Source organism: Dryobates pubescens, chromosome 20 (assembly GCF_014839835.1).
Source record: "Dryobates pubescens isolate bDryPub1 chromosome 20, bDryPub1.pri, whole genome shotgun sequence".
Lineage (NCBI taxonomy): Eukaryota > Metazoa > Chordata > Aves > Piciformes > Picidae > Dryobates > Dryobates pubescens.
In genome coordinates, this window is record NC_071631.1 from 17,832,096 (window position 1) to 17,845,303 (window position 13,208).

General features: G+C 54.3%; 1 protein-coding gene and 5 non-coding genes across 6 annotated transcripts; 4 read left to right on the forward strand and 2 right to left on the reverse strand.

Moving 5' to 3' along the window:
• Window positions 1-353: 353 nt before the first annotated feature.
• Window positions 354-426, forward strand: TRNAR-UCG (transfer RNA arginine (anticodon UCG)). Its single transcript has one exon. It is a non-coding gene; the product is annotated as a tRNA-Arg (tRNA).
• A 282-nt stretch (window positions 427-708) lies between these two features.
• TRNAR-CCU (transfer RNA arginine (anticodon CCU)) lies at window positions 709-781 on the forward strand. Its single transcript has one exon. It is a non-coding gene; the product is annotated as a tRNA-Arg (tRNA).
• Window positions 782-4,360: 3,579 nt separating this feature from the next.
• Window positions 4,361-4,433, forward strand: TRNAR-UCG (transfer RNA arginine (anticodon UCG)). The gene has a single exon. It is a non-coding gene; the product is annotated as a tRNA-Arg (tRNA).
• A 1,011-nt stretch (window positions 4,434-5,444) lies between these two features.
• TRNAR-CCU (transfer RNA arginine (anticodon CCU)) lies at window positions 5,445-5,517 on the forward strand. Its single transcript has one exon. It is a non-coding gene; the product is annotated as a tRNA-Arg (tRNA).
• A 1,160-nt stretch (window positions 5,518-6,677) lies between these two features.
• On the reverse strand, window positions 6,678-6,750 carry TRNAR-UCU (transfer RNA arginine (anticodon UCU)). Its single transcript has one exon. It is a non-coding gene; the product is annotated as a tRNA-Arg (tRNA).
• A 1,097-nt stretch (window positions 6,751-7,847) lies between these two features.
• Window positions 7,848-11,348, reverse strand: MRPL58 (mitochondrial ribosomal protein L58). The gene is made up of 6 exons (XM_009898058.2): window positions 11,178-11,348; window positions 10,824-10,866; window positions 10,537-10,596; window positions 9,444-9,526; window positions 9,169-9,338; window positions 7,848-8,070 (listed from the first exon to the last, which is right to left on the reverse strand). Exons 1-6 carry the CDS (start codon window positions 11,331-11,333, stop codon window positions 7,986-7,988), a joined length of 597 nt encoding a protein of 198 aa, XP_009896360.2. The 5' UTR covers window positions 11,334-11,348; the 3' UTR covers window positions 7,848-7,985.
• Window positions 11,349-13,208: the final 1,860 nt, after the last annotated feature.

Consider the following 13,208-nt stretch of genomic DNA (forward strand, 5'->3'; position numbering starts at 1 on the left):
ATGCCAGAGGTGGCTTGGCCTCCAGCAGTGCCTTACATCTACCAGCAGCTGGTAGGATGTGAGTACACAGCAGATGTGAACCTGTCCTGTTGCTCTGCAAACCTTTGGTACCCACTGTGTCCTGTTGCAGAGTTTCTCAGCTCCAGTGCATGCTCTGTGCAATGTCCCTCCTGCCGCTGCTCACCCTGTGGGACAGGAAGGGGATGGAGTCCAGACCCGCATGAAACTTGTAAGGCAATGAGATGATCTTGATACTGGTGGCTGGGCGCTGCCGGGGGTGGCGGTGGAACCCGGGGTCGGGTGGGAGATGCCGGGGGCTGGGAGCAGCACTGGGGGGGCACAGCATCACAAGTGACCGCGTGGCCTAATGGATAAGGCGTCTGACTTCGGATCAGAAGATTGAGGGTTCGAGTCCCTTCGTGGTCGGCCATTTTTCGCCCCCACTTTTAAGCCCGCTTCAGCTTTTCCCAGCTGGCCCTTCGCGCCTCCTCCCCGCTGAGGGTGGTGAGACAATACAGCCCCGGGGTTTGCTGCCGTGCCGCACCCCTCCAGCTCCCGGCAGAGCGCAGCTCCACGCCCGGTTCCCCCCAGCCGCGGTTCATTCCGCGGCGGATGGGCCCCGGGCTCAGGCTGCCCCCTCCCCAGCTCCCTGTGCCCGGGTACCGGGCTCGGGGCCGTTCCCGCGGGCCGGGGCGCGCGCCCTGCGCAGCCCCAGTGGCCTAATGGATAAGGCACTGGCCTCCTAAGCCAGGGATTGTGGGTTCGAGTCCCATCTGGGGTGAGTGCGGTTGCCTTTTGCCGGTGTCAGCCCTGTTTCCGTGCTCTTTCTCCTCGTTTAGCGCCTCAGTTGCGTTCGACATCTTTCTCTTCATCCTTTTCCTCCTCCTGCTGCTTCAGTCCGGTGGGTGCTGGCTGTAGCTGCTCTATGAGAAGGTGTTCAACAGAATCCCAGCATGATGGGGTTTGGAAGGGATCTCTAAAGATCATGTGGTCCAAGCCCCCTGCTAAAGCAGGGTCACCCACAGCAGGTTGCCCAGGGTGACAATGTCCAGGTGGGTTTGGAGTCTCTCCAGAGGAGGAGACGCCAGGACCTCTCCAGGCTCTACAGCCCCAGGCTTCTCAGCCTTTCCTCCTCACAGAGATGCTCCAGGCACCTCAGCATCTTCGTGGCCCTCTGCTGGACTCTCTCCAGTAGTTCTCTGTCTCTCTTGAACTGGGAGCCCAGAACTGGACACAATACTCCATGTGCAGCCTCACCACGGCAGAGTAGATGGGGAGGAAAATTCCCATCCATCCCCGGTAGCAGATATCAATTAAGGAGATTAATGCACTGGGAGAACCCTGCTGAATACGGGTTTGGGAGCACAGCTGATAAAGACAGAGCTTGCAGAGGGAGAGAGTGAAAAGGGATGTTGAGGTGGTCCACAACATGCATTCTGGGGCATCGAGAACCCCATGGCAGCTCCAGCCTTGCTTGCTGTGCCAACAGCTGCTGTACACAAGATGTGTAGGGATGATGTGGTTCTCTGCTCCTGGCCAGCGGTCCCTATTTAGATCTCTTGAAAAAAGGGAAGCCATGAGGAGCAGCTACAAACTGTCCCAGTCTGTGGTGCAGAGGTAGATAACTTGATGTAACCAGTCCTGAGGTCCTGGTTTAAGTGAGGTTGTTGCTGGGGGAATAACCACCAGCTGTTGCCTTGGGATCTGTTATGAAAGGGTGGGGTTTGGAAGTTTGTTAATGAAAGGGTGGGTTTTGGAGGGGTGCTACTGAAAGGATGGTTCTGGCTGGAGCTTAGGACATGCCAAGATGTTCCACAGTGTGCAAATGCAGAGCAGTTGAAGTTGTGTGTTTAGCCTTCCCTGAGCAGAGCTGGGGCTGTTTTGGGAAGGGACCAGGCAGAGAATTTCAGCTGCATTTCTTTACCCCCTGTATCATCATCTACATCTGACCACCAGGTGAAAGCCACTGGATGTTGGGGGAATGATTACCTTGCAGGTGTCAGGCAAACCTCATCCCAGAGGAGGACAAGCTCTAATGGGAAGGAAGCTTTATTCCTCCACCAGAAACCACATCTCCATGAGGGGCAAGTGGCTGGGGTCATGCAGTTTGGCTGTCATACCCTGGGGCCAGAGTTCTCCACATAAGTGCTTTTGAGGTGATGCCCTCTCAGGTTTGTTGCATTAAACACTGCTTGGAGGGTCTTTTCCTGTGGAGTTAATGGATTTTAAGAGGCATCTGTGGTCAGGGTGATGTCACACAAGTGAATCTTGAAGTGAAGATTCTTACTAAGTATTTTTGCCCTCTTAGGTGTGACAGGAAATGACTCTGCTGCCTGGAAAGCAGCAAACTTGCTAAAGCCCTGGGCACTGAACTGCTGGCAGGCCCAGGACGCTGAGCTGGAGGTCCTTGCGCTGCTCAGCAAACCCTGCCTGCTCCAGGGGCTGAGGAAAGCAGCTAAAGGAGGGTCTCCAGTCTGAGATTACCTGGAACTAGTTGACTTCCACCTGTTGGAATGACCAGCTTCAGGGCTGTGGTTGAATGCATGGCCAGAGAACTTTTTTTGCAAGCTTTTACATGTTTGGATAGAATCAAGTGGCTCTTGGGGGTGTCTGATCATTTGGCTTTGTCTGGGCAGCATTTTCTTTGTATCTCCTGGACATAGGCAGTCCTGGTGGCAGCGTTTTGGGGGGGTCTGGGCTGGTTCACTGCATGGTCTGAGGAACTTCATCAGTAATGGCTTTGCTTAGGCCTCTCTCCACCCTCTGTAATGTTGAAGCTCAGGCAGAAGGTGGTTCAACTTGCTGCTACTCCTGAGCAGAAGTGTCTTTGCTGGCTGGTTGATGAGAATTAGCATGGAGAGGGATGAAAACAGCCCTGAAGGAAGTGCTGCAGTGCTACATGGCTTTCCAAGGGCTGCAAATTCTCTGGCGATGGACAAGGAGCAGGTAATGCCTGCCAGCTGAACAAGGAGCTCCCTGCAGCCCTGCCTTCACCCTGAGGTGACAGCCTGGGGCCATGTCCCACCTGGGAAGGAGCCACTTGGCCATGAAGGGCTTGGTCTCCTGACCCCCACTCCATAGTCAGGCACCAGGCGTGCCTGGCCATGCCATCTCCACCACATATTTAGATTGGTGCTGCTCACCTGTTCCCCCAGTTTGCACCAGCCTCTCCCCATCTTGACACCACTTGGGTTTGTGCTCTACATCCCCTTGTGTCCTCCACTTCTTGGTGAGCTCCCTGGGACCAGGGTGGACAGAGCTGGGGCAGCTGCTCTGGATCATTTGCTGTCTGCTGCCACTCGCCACGCTGGGTGGCTTTGCACACCCACAGAGCACAAATGCTCTTCTCATGCAGCCCTTTCTCTCCAGCACATCTCTGCTCAGCTCTTGCTTGATGGACAGAAAAGGAAGGTTAGTTGAAGCTGAGATGAATGCAGGAACCAGCACGTCCCCAAAACCTCCCATGGCTGCAGAAGAGCTTCAAATACCTTCCTGCCCTGCAGCAGGATTCAGGGAACTCTTGTTTTAGGATTAGATGAGAACTGTGAGTTTGGGGGAGCAAACACACTGGGAGGAGAATGCTGGAGGTCCTCTTGATAATGAGCAGGAGCTTAACGAGGCTTGTGGTGCTTCTCTTGCGTCATGCTGTGGTGCTGTAGTGGTGCTATGTTACAGCAGGTGCCTGTCACCAGCAGCTCGTTGACACCATGACCGTCACACTGAATGCTGTCATGGGAAAGAATTAATTGTCTCCAGGGTCCCAGACGTCCCCATCCTTCTTCCTTCCCTGCTAATGCCCAGCCCTGGGATTCAAAAGCTCCTTTTGCCCTGCTTCTTCCTCCGCAGCCTTGGCTGGATGTGATGGTCTTGTCTTTGCCTTTCTGTGGTGATGTGGCAGGGAAGGCCTGGGTGTGCCTGACCCCAGAGACCCCCAGGTGCTCTGTGTTGGGTGTGTCTCCTGGGTGGGGTCAGCTCTTTGCTTTTGGGTTACATTTATGTTCTCAGTTGCTGGTGTCTTCAGGGCTTGAGCAGTGAGGCTGGTGGCAGAAGAGGAGTTTTACTGCTCACTCTTGCATGGCACTATTTCCATCAGCACACATAGGGTAAGATGAGGCTGGGGGGGGGGGGGGGTGGGGGGCGTTTACAATGAATGACCTTCTGGCATTGAGGGCGCCATGGTGGGAGGGACCCCAACCTGCTCACCCCCATTGCTGGGTCAGAAGAGACAGCTCCAATCCCAGGAGGGATGGAGTGTGGGGGATGTGCAGGGGGCAGCAGGGATGCCCCCCCCCCCGTCTTCCCCCACACCGGACTCCCTGCCCCCGGTGTGTGTTACTGTCCCCAAAGCACATTTGTGGGGGACCACGTGGCCTAATGGATAAGGCGTCTGACTTCGGATCAGAAGATTGAGGGTTCGAGTCCCTTCGTGGTTGTTTTGAGATCCACGAGTAGTTTAATTTCCGGGCGGGGTGGATGCAATCAAAACCCCCGGGCTGAGAACCGTCTCCGGGACCAGCACTGTGGCACAGCCGGAGGCATCATGACCGTGCTGGGGGCATTTTTGGGGTGGGATCTACCCTGCAAGTCCCCGGGGATCTCCTGCCTGGGGAGCGGTTTGTGTATTCATGCCCCAGGGCTGTGTTCCGTGGCAGGACAGCAGCGCCCGGAGCCCCGTTCCGGGGGTGAAGGGGAACGGGAGCCGGTCCCCAGCGCCCGGAGCCCCGTCCCGGGGGTGAAGGGGAACGGGAGCCGGTCCCCAGCGCACGGGTGCCCAGCCCCAGGTAGAAGCCGGGGTTGTGTGCAGGGACAGGGTCCCCATACATTCCCCCTCCCTTGCTGCTTCTGAGAGGAGCTGGGGTACCAAAAAATGGGTCTGCCCTCCTAGGTGAGACTGGAACCTAGCGACCCGGGCACAGAATGCCAATGCCTTATCCGTTAGGCCACCAGGGCCGCGAAAGGGTCATCCCCTCCCCTCCCCTGCTCACATCCCCCCATTTCCCCTCCCCCTCGCCCGCTTTTTCCGCGGGGTCCGTAGCGAGCGGCCCCGTTGTTGGGGAGGAGGGCAAGGAAGGGGGGTGTGTGGGGGGGTCTTACTGCTTCGAAACCGGGCCGTAGACAGCGACAGCTCCCGCGGCAGCGCGGGGGGAACCGTGCCCTGCACAGGGGGTCTCCATTCCGGTCCTGCCTGTGTTTCCCCACCTCGCGCTTCATTTCCGGGCTGTCACCGCGCTGGGGCTGCTCTGGACGGTTTTACTGGGCGATGGTGGGAGAAAGGAGAGCTGCGTGGCTGGGTGAGGACGGGGCTGCCTTGCTCCGGGGGATGCTGAGTTCCGGGGAGTCCTTCCGGAGCTGGGTAGGGACTCCCTACCTATACACCCAACAGCCGCGCTGCCCTCCGGCCATCAGAGAGTTAAGTTAAGGCACCAAAAGGCTGTTAATGTACAGCCCCAGTGGCCTAATGGATAAGGCACTGGCCTCCTAAGCCAGGGATTGTGGGTTCGAGTCCCATCTGGGGTGACTCCTTTTCCCCTCCGCGGATCCACCTCCGCTCCGGGGGGTGGTTGGGCCGGAGGGGTTCGCTAGGCGGGGGAAGGGATTCTCCGCCTCCTGGGACATGCCTAGGGCCCGGCTCAAGCATCCGGGTGTGGCTGACGGTGGGGTTTGTTGGCGTGTGACTGGTAGCGCCCTGGAATGTGATTTTAATCTCAGCTCCTCCGAACCGGGGAGACCTGATGGTGGCTTTTCAGCGCTTAAGGACGACAATCGGAAAGGTGGAACGGACCTTTTTAGCAGGGCTTGGTGTGACCAGACGAGGGTGAGGGTTTGAAAACGAGAAGAGGAAGACTCAGACTAGAGAGAAAGATTTCTTTATTATTATTAGTTTGTTTGCTTATTTGTTTACACTGAGGGTGGTAAGCCCCTGGCCTGGGCTGCCCAGAGAGGTGGTAGATGCCCCAACCCTGGAACCGTTTCAGGTCAGGTTGGTTGGAGCTCTGAGCAAACTGCTGTAGTTGCAGATGCCCCCTGGTGACTGCAGGGAGGTGGACCGGATGACCTTTAAAAGCCACTGCTAACCCAAACCAGTCTCTGGTTCTATGATAACCCTGGTGGTGTGTGCTGGCCCCAAGGTTTTAAGCAAAATTTGGCAAATCTGGAGAGGGGAACCTGAGCAGCAGGAGATACAGGTCTGTGAGATCTGGTCATGGGAGGTCTCAGCTGTTGCTGTCCCACCTGATGTTCTTTTGATGGCTTTTCAGTGTCAAATACGTTTGAAGGAGTGACATCTCCCTTGCTAGTAAGAGCCAGGGCACAGCATGGAGCTGCAGACCCCTTTATGAGTGTGGAGGCTTGCAGCCACCCCTCTCCTGCACAGGAAACCTTTAGGTAGAATTTGGGCTTGTGCAGAGGTGGAGGTGCCTAGCCTGAGGTGGGGTGTCCTGGGAGGGTTGTCAAGATGACCGTTCTGGGGAGGATGTGGGATGTCAGCTGTATGCAGATGTAAACACTGATCTGGGCTGTGTAAGCACAGAGTCTCCCATTTTAAATGGTACTGGGCTGTAGGAGCAGAGCCTCCCCCCCACCCCAGTTACACTCCAAGGCCCAGCAGAGGGCACAGCAGAGAGGCCCCCCCCCCCATTTTAACTGGGATTTTGCCTAAAACAGAACCACCTTTCCCTCACCCCAGGTGGGACTCGAACCCACAATCCCTGACTTAGAAGGCCAGTGCCTTATCCATTAGGCCACTGGGGCCCTGGGAGGGGGTGAAAAGAGCGTCATTTCGGGACCTTGGAGCCCCCTGCAGTGACCCACGTCAGTGTGCTGTCTAAATGGGACCCATGCCTGGGATGGGATCCTTAAAACCTCTGAGACTTAGGTTTTTGGGGTTCCCCCTGAAGGTCCAGAAGCCTCCTGCAGTGACAGGGTGATTTTTTTCCTGCCTTTTAGCACTAACAAGAGACCAGCTGTCTCCTGCCACACTCCTCCTGTGGCTTTTGGGTCATTTAAGACAATGAGATGTGCCTTTTGGGTAGGGGGTAAAAAAAAAAAATCAACTAGAATGGAAAGCAGATGTTTGGAATGGAGAATGCCCCAATTCCTGCTTTAGATGTGTAGTTAGAAGAGCTTTTTACTCTTCCTTTTCTCCCCCCCCCAACATCTGCTGCTGCTTTTGTGTCCAGCAGCAGAGAGTTCTGGGAGAACACCTCCCAGAGCAGAGGGCTGGATGAAGGACAGGAAAGAATTTACAAATCAATTCAAAACAGCTGACTAAAACCTCCTCTCAAACCAAAATGGTACTGGTGAGGCTGCACCTTGAATATTGGGTTCAGTTCTGGGCCCCTCACATTGAGGTGGTGGAGTGTGTCCAGAGAAGGGCAACAAAGCTGGTGAAGGGTTGGGAGAACAGGGCTGGTGAGGAGCAGCTGAGGGAGCTGGGGCTGTTGTCTGGAGAAGAGGAGGCTAGGGGGAGACCTCATTACTCTACAACTCCCTGAATAGAGGTTGAAGTGTTTGGTCTCTTCTCCCAAGTAACAAGAGATAGGTGAAGAGGAAATGGCCTGAAATCGTGCTAGGGGAGGCTCTTTGCTGCAAGAGCGGTCAGGGATTGGAACAGGCTGCCCAGGGAGGTGGTGGAGTCACTGTCCCTGGAAGTGCTCAAGGAACCTGTGGCCATGACACCTGGGGACATGGTTTAATGGCCATGGTGGGGTTAGATTGATGACTGGACTCAATGATCCTGGATGTCTTTTCCAACCAAGACAATCCTGTGATTCAATTCCATGGTTCCAGAAACAGCCACTCCCCTGCAAAGCAACTGAGAGGCAGTGACAACATACCATTAGCTTCCACAGGAGGTGTTAAATACTTTTATTTACACTTTTAGACCGTTTCTATTCAATATGGCTCCCGAGTTTAGCATCACCTACAGCTGCCAGTGCCACTGCTTCAAGAAGATGGTGTGCCAAGGGCTTGGTTCTCTGCTGCTCTCAGTCAAAGTCTGCCTTCCTGCTCTGTTTTATACTCGAGTGTATCTTTTTCTGCCGTAGTCGCTCACGGTTCATTTTTTCCACCCTGAAACAAAAGGAAAAGACCCTTTAGGGTACAGAGAAAGCATTTAAATATCTGAAAGGAGCTACAAGAAAGCTGGGGAGGGACTTTGGAGGGTGTCAGGGAGTGACAGAGCTAGGGGGAATGGGGGGAAAATAGAAGTGGGTAGATTCAGGTTGGATGTTAGGATGTTCTTCCCTATGAGGGTGGTGAGACACTGGCACAGGTTGCCCAGGGAGGTGGTGGAAGCCTCATCCCTGGTGCCAGGCTGGATGTGGCTCTGAGCAACCTGGCCTAGAGTGGAGGGGTCCTTGCCCATGGCAGGGGGATTGGAACTAGATGATCCTTGGGGTCCCTTCCAACCCTAACAATTCTATGATTCAGCTTTAAGCACTGTTACAATGCAGACTGGATGAGCTGATAAGTGTCCACAGACAGACAAAACAATCCTTGTTCTTGCAATTAAAAAAAGCAGTTAAAATCTAGTGGACCAGTGATCATTTTAAATAGGGAAAGAAGGAAGAAGTAAGGAAATGCAAATGAGTATGAAGGAGACTGTTTGAAGATGGAATCATGAATCAGTAAGGTTGGAAAAGACCTCAGAGATCATCAAGTCCAACCTATCACCCAACACCTCATGACTAACTAAACCATGGCTTCAAGTGCCACATCCAATCCTTTTCTGAACATCTCCAGGGATGGTGACTCCACCACCTCCCTGGGCAGCACATTTCAATGGCCAATAACTCCTCCTGTGAAGAACTTTGTCCTCACCTCCAGCCTAAACTTCACCTGGCACAGCTTGAGAGTATGTCCTCTTGTCCTCTCACTGGTTGCCTGGGTGAAGAGACCAACCCTCACCTGTCTACAACCTCCCTTCAGGTAGTTGTAGACAGCAATAAGGTCTCCCCTGAGCCTCCTCTTCTCCAGGCTAATCAACCCTAGCTCCCTCAGCCTCTCCTCATAGGGCTTGTGCTTGAGACCTCTCACCAGCCTTACTGCCATTCTCTGGACATGTTCAAGTGTCTCAATATCCTTGTTAAATTGAGTGGCCCAGAAAAGATGCTGCACTAAACTATAGGATGTAACATGATAGGTCAGAGGCCATTTCAATAGAGGTACCTCTCTATGAGCTTCTGTGTAGTCTCCTTTGACACCACCTTGGGCTTCTCAGTTGCCTCTGTCACCATGGTCCTGATCTTCTCCAAACAGATTGCCAGGTTCCTCATCTGGTAGCGGCTCTCTTCAGAGTTCACGATCAGCTCACCAGCTCGGTTTATCTTGTTCCTTTGCTAAAGAGGGGAAAACATGAGGGGCTCACCAAAACCACCTGAGCCTCGTGACGTTCTGTCTGAGCTGCTGAGAGCTACAGCAGGGCTGGAAGTGGGGCTGCTTACCATCAATGCCATTTTTTCTCTCACATCTTCTGGAATCCAGTCTGCTGATGCCAGGTGGAACCGAACCTCTGCTTTGCTGTTCACTGGGAGGAAAAACAGCATCTTTTATTTTCAGTGCAATGACTTGCCTTCCTGAGCTGATTCAGTCTTGTTCACTGCTGGCTTGGAACACAGGATGCTTACAGTAGCAATTTCCTTCTTCTATTAGAATCACAGAATTGTGAGCCCAAGGATCATCCAGTTCCAACCCCCCTGTGCTATGTGCAGGGACACCTCACACTACAGCAGGTTGCTCACAGCCACATCCAGCCTGGCAGCAAAAACCTCCAGGGTTCTACCACCTCCCTGGGCAGCCTGTTCCAGTGTCTCACCACCCTCACAGTGAGTAATTTCTTCCTAACGTCCAATCTGGATCTACCCATTTCTGGTTTTGCTCCATTCCCCCCAGTCCTATCATTACCTGACACCCTAAAAAGTCCCTCCCCAGCTTTCTTGTAGCTCCTTTCAGATCCTGGAAGGCCATCATAAAGTCTCCTTAGAGCCTTCTCTTCTCCAGACTGAACAGCCCCGACTCTCTGTCTGTCTCCACAGCAGAGGAGCTTCAGCTCTCTCCTCATCCTCATGGCCCTTCTTTGGACACATTCCAGCATGTCCACATCCTCCTTCTAATAATAGAGGCTCCAGAACCAGCTGCAGTACTCCAGGTGGAGTCTCACCAGAGTGGAGTAGAGGGGGAGAATCACCTCCCTTGTCCCGCTGGCTATGCTTTTCTCTATTTTTACGTGCTACTTTACAAGACAAAATGCAAGTTCTTATGGATACTCTGTGTGGTATTTGCCTTTCTAAACACCACAAGATTTATTGCTGTTGCCAGTTGCTACTTATTTTTAATGGCAATGGCAGACCAAGAAGTATTTTTAGTTTTATTTGAGTTAAGATGAGAGTTTATGGTGCTGCGAAGCTTCAGGATCTATTTGGCTTGTTGTATGCTGGATCAACGGAAACAGATCAGATGATGGTGGTGTTTCATGTGGCATGTGTAGCAGACTGCAGACTGATTTTTTTTCCTTCCAAGGAAGAACCTCTTCCTCACCTTTGTTGACATTCTGCCCACCCGGGCCGCTGCTCCGGCTGTAGGTCACAGTCAGGCGATCTGTAAGAGAAGCCAAGCATTGTGCTCAGCTGGAGACGTGTCCCCAGCAGGTTCTGCAGCCAGGAAGGGGACTGGTCCAGGCTGCAGCACCCAGGCCTGAGGGATACTCGTACCTCGGTGGTGTTTTCACCGGGACTCAGCTCAGTGAACTAAGCACGGACTCGACAGACCTGAACGTGGCCCACCTCCGGGACCTTGGCCCGGGTCCGTTTTGCGGGGACACTCACCCATGGGGATGTCGAGGGTGGCCGGCTGCGTCTGCGTCTGTTCCTGCAACACACCGCGGGATGCCCGCGTTAGGCGCCGGGGGTCCACCAGCACCTGGGGCTCACCGGCCCCTAGGGCTGCCTGACCCCGCCCAGCCACAGGGAACCTCAATGGACCAAGCCCCGCCCCCCAGCTCACGGCCAATCACAGAACAAAACTATTGGGCTAAGCTCCGCCCGTCCTCCCCGCCTACGCTAAGCCACACCCAACCAAAAGCAGCGCACTGTGCTGAGCTCCGCCCACGCTCCCTGTCATTCAGAGGCCGTGCCCCGCCCCTCGCTCCTTCCTCGTCCTCCACCCCACGCGGCACTCACCGGGGCGCTGCGGGAGTCTTCTTGCCGCGGCGGGTACAGCTTATCCAGGCTGTAGATGCTCCGATACTCGGCCCCGGCGGCGGCTCGCTGCGAGAACCCGGCGGCAAGAAGCCCCAGCCGCGGCCCGCAGAGACCCCGCAGCGTGTGCGCCGCCATCTCGGCTCCCGCGGTGCTCCTCGGCCCCTGCGTCCGCACGGAAACGGCGGCCGAGTGTTTCGTTCCGGGGCGGGGCCTGTGGCGTGGGAGGGCTGCGGGGTCAGAGGGGTTGGGATGTGTGGGGTCTATGAAGAGTATGGGCTCTGTGGGTGGTACGTGTGGTGATGCATGGGCTCTGGGGGGTGTATAGTACCCATGGAGTCTGGGCTCGGGGGTTGCAACGAGGGGTCTGTGAGGTGAGAGGGGGTAGATGGAGTGCCCTCTGTGTGTGGTGTCTGGGGGGTAAATGGGAGGATGTGGGAAGCCTGGGAGCATATGTGGGTTGTAGGAAGTCTGGGGAGAATATGGGGTCTGGGGGGATGATGATTTAGGAAGTTTAGGGAGAGAATTTATGGGGTCTGTGGAGGGATGTAGGAGGTCTGGAGGGGTATATGGGGTATGGTGGGTGCTGAGTGGGAGATGTAGGAGTCCTAGGGGCTCTGGGGTGCAGAGTGGGGGATGTGGGGTGTCGGGGGGTTGTGGTGGTGTTATGGGGTCAGTGGGTGCTGAGGCAGGCACTGCTGTGGGGTGGGATGGGGTGGCTAGGAGTGGGGATGCTGGGGTGAGGTGGCTATGTGGAGCCCTGGTGTGACCTGTGAGGGAGGTGTGGTGTGGGCGGTGGGAGACCCTGGGGTGCAAACTGGAGGCTGGTTTGGGCAGGTTGTTTGCAGCTACTTGTGGTGCAGGCTGCGATGTGGGACAGTGTGCTTCCCACATGCACCCCACACCTTTGTGAGCTGAGCAGTGACAGATGGGTGGAAAAGGGAAGATACCTCCAACATTTTTCTGTGTACTAATTTTTACACCTGAGATGCTTCAGCTTTCAGATTTTTATCTGCTGGAGTGCAATAAAGTTATGTATTCATGTATTGATTTAATTATTTATCTGGAATGCTGATGTGGCAGCACCTATGTGTTTCCAAGTCTGGAAGAGAGACACTGAAGGTGGATGAGGGATGCAGGGGAGTGAAGCACTTGTGGAAATCTTTCAAGTCTTATTCCTATTGGAGCTGTCAGGTTGGCGTGACAAGAAGGGTGTGCATTCAGGAGGGGTAGGGATTGCTATTTCTGGCAGCAGAAAAATGCAGAGGCAGGGATGGGGCTGTTGTTTGCTCTGGTGTTTTGACAGGAGCTGACAATCTTCTGTTTTAAACGGGGGGTGAAGTCTAAAGGAGTGTTTCAAAGCTGATGTAGAGATGATGTGTGATGGAGGGTCTGGGCTGGGTCACGTCCAGATAATCAGCACAAAATCAGAGAAACTCACTCCTCACAAAGGGATCAAGTCCTAAATATTGATATGGTTGATCTGTGCTGCCTCTGGCTGAGCAGCACTTGGGGGCTAAGGGGGGGGTTCTCACTTTGTTTTAATCAAATCTCTTTGTGCTGGGATACTTCTGCTCTGCTTCCCTCATCCAAACTTGGCTGAAACCAGAATACTTAAAGGAAAAAACCCCAGTACATTCAGAGACAAACCATGCCATCTGGTGACCTTAATTTGTATCAGGGAACAGGTAAGTCTTTGTGATTTGTAGCCAGAGGGGCAGGTAAAACATCCAAAGCAGGATGAGTCATCTTACCAACTGTGGTCAGACGTGTCCCTGTTGTTACTGTGCTGGTAACACGTGCCAAGGACAGTGTCATTAGTGCACAGAGAGGCTGGGAAGAGAGCCTGGAGGTCATAGAGTTGAAACCAGAGCCACCTGAAAGAACATTTCTGGTTTTGCTCCATTCCCATACTGTGTAGGTGGATGCAGATGGCCAATGAGCCTTGGTAAGAAGCTGTATGATCTCTGCTTGGATGGCTGGGAAGGGCTTTCCTTGGCAGGCAGGGCTTGC

Excerpts from the sequence above, each read along its gene's own strand:
- MRPL58 (XM_009898058.2), bottom strand. The coding sequence starts at position 11,333 with ATGGCGGCGCACACGCTGCGGGGTCTCTGCGGGCCGCGGCTGGGGCTT. Across the intron at positions 10,597-10,823 it reads CACCCTCGACATCCCCATGG|ATCGCCTGACTGTGACCTAC; the intron begins GTGAGTGTCCCC and ends CTTCTCTTACAG. Across the intron at positions 9,527-10,536 it reads TGGGCAGAATGTCAACAAAG|TGAACAGCAAAGCAGAGGTT; the intron begins GTGAGGAAGAGG and ends TTTTCCTCCCAG.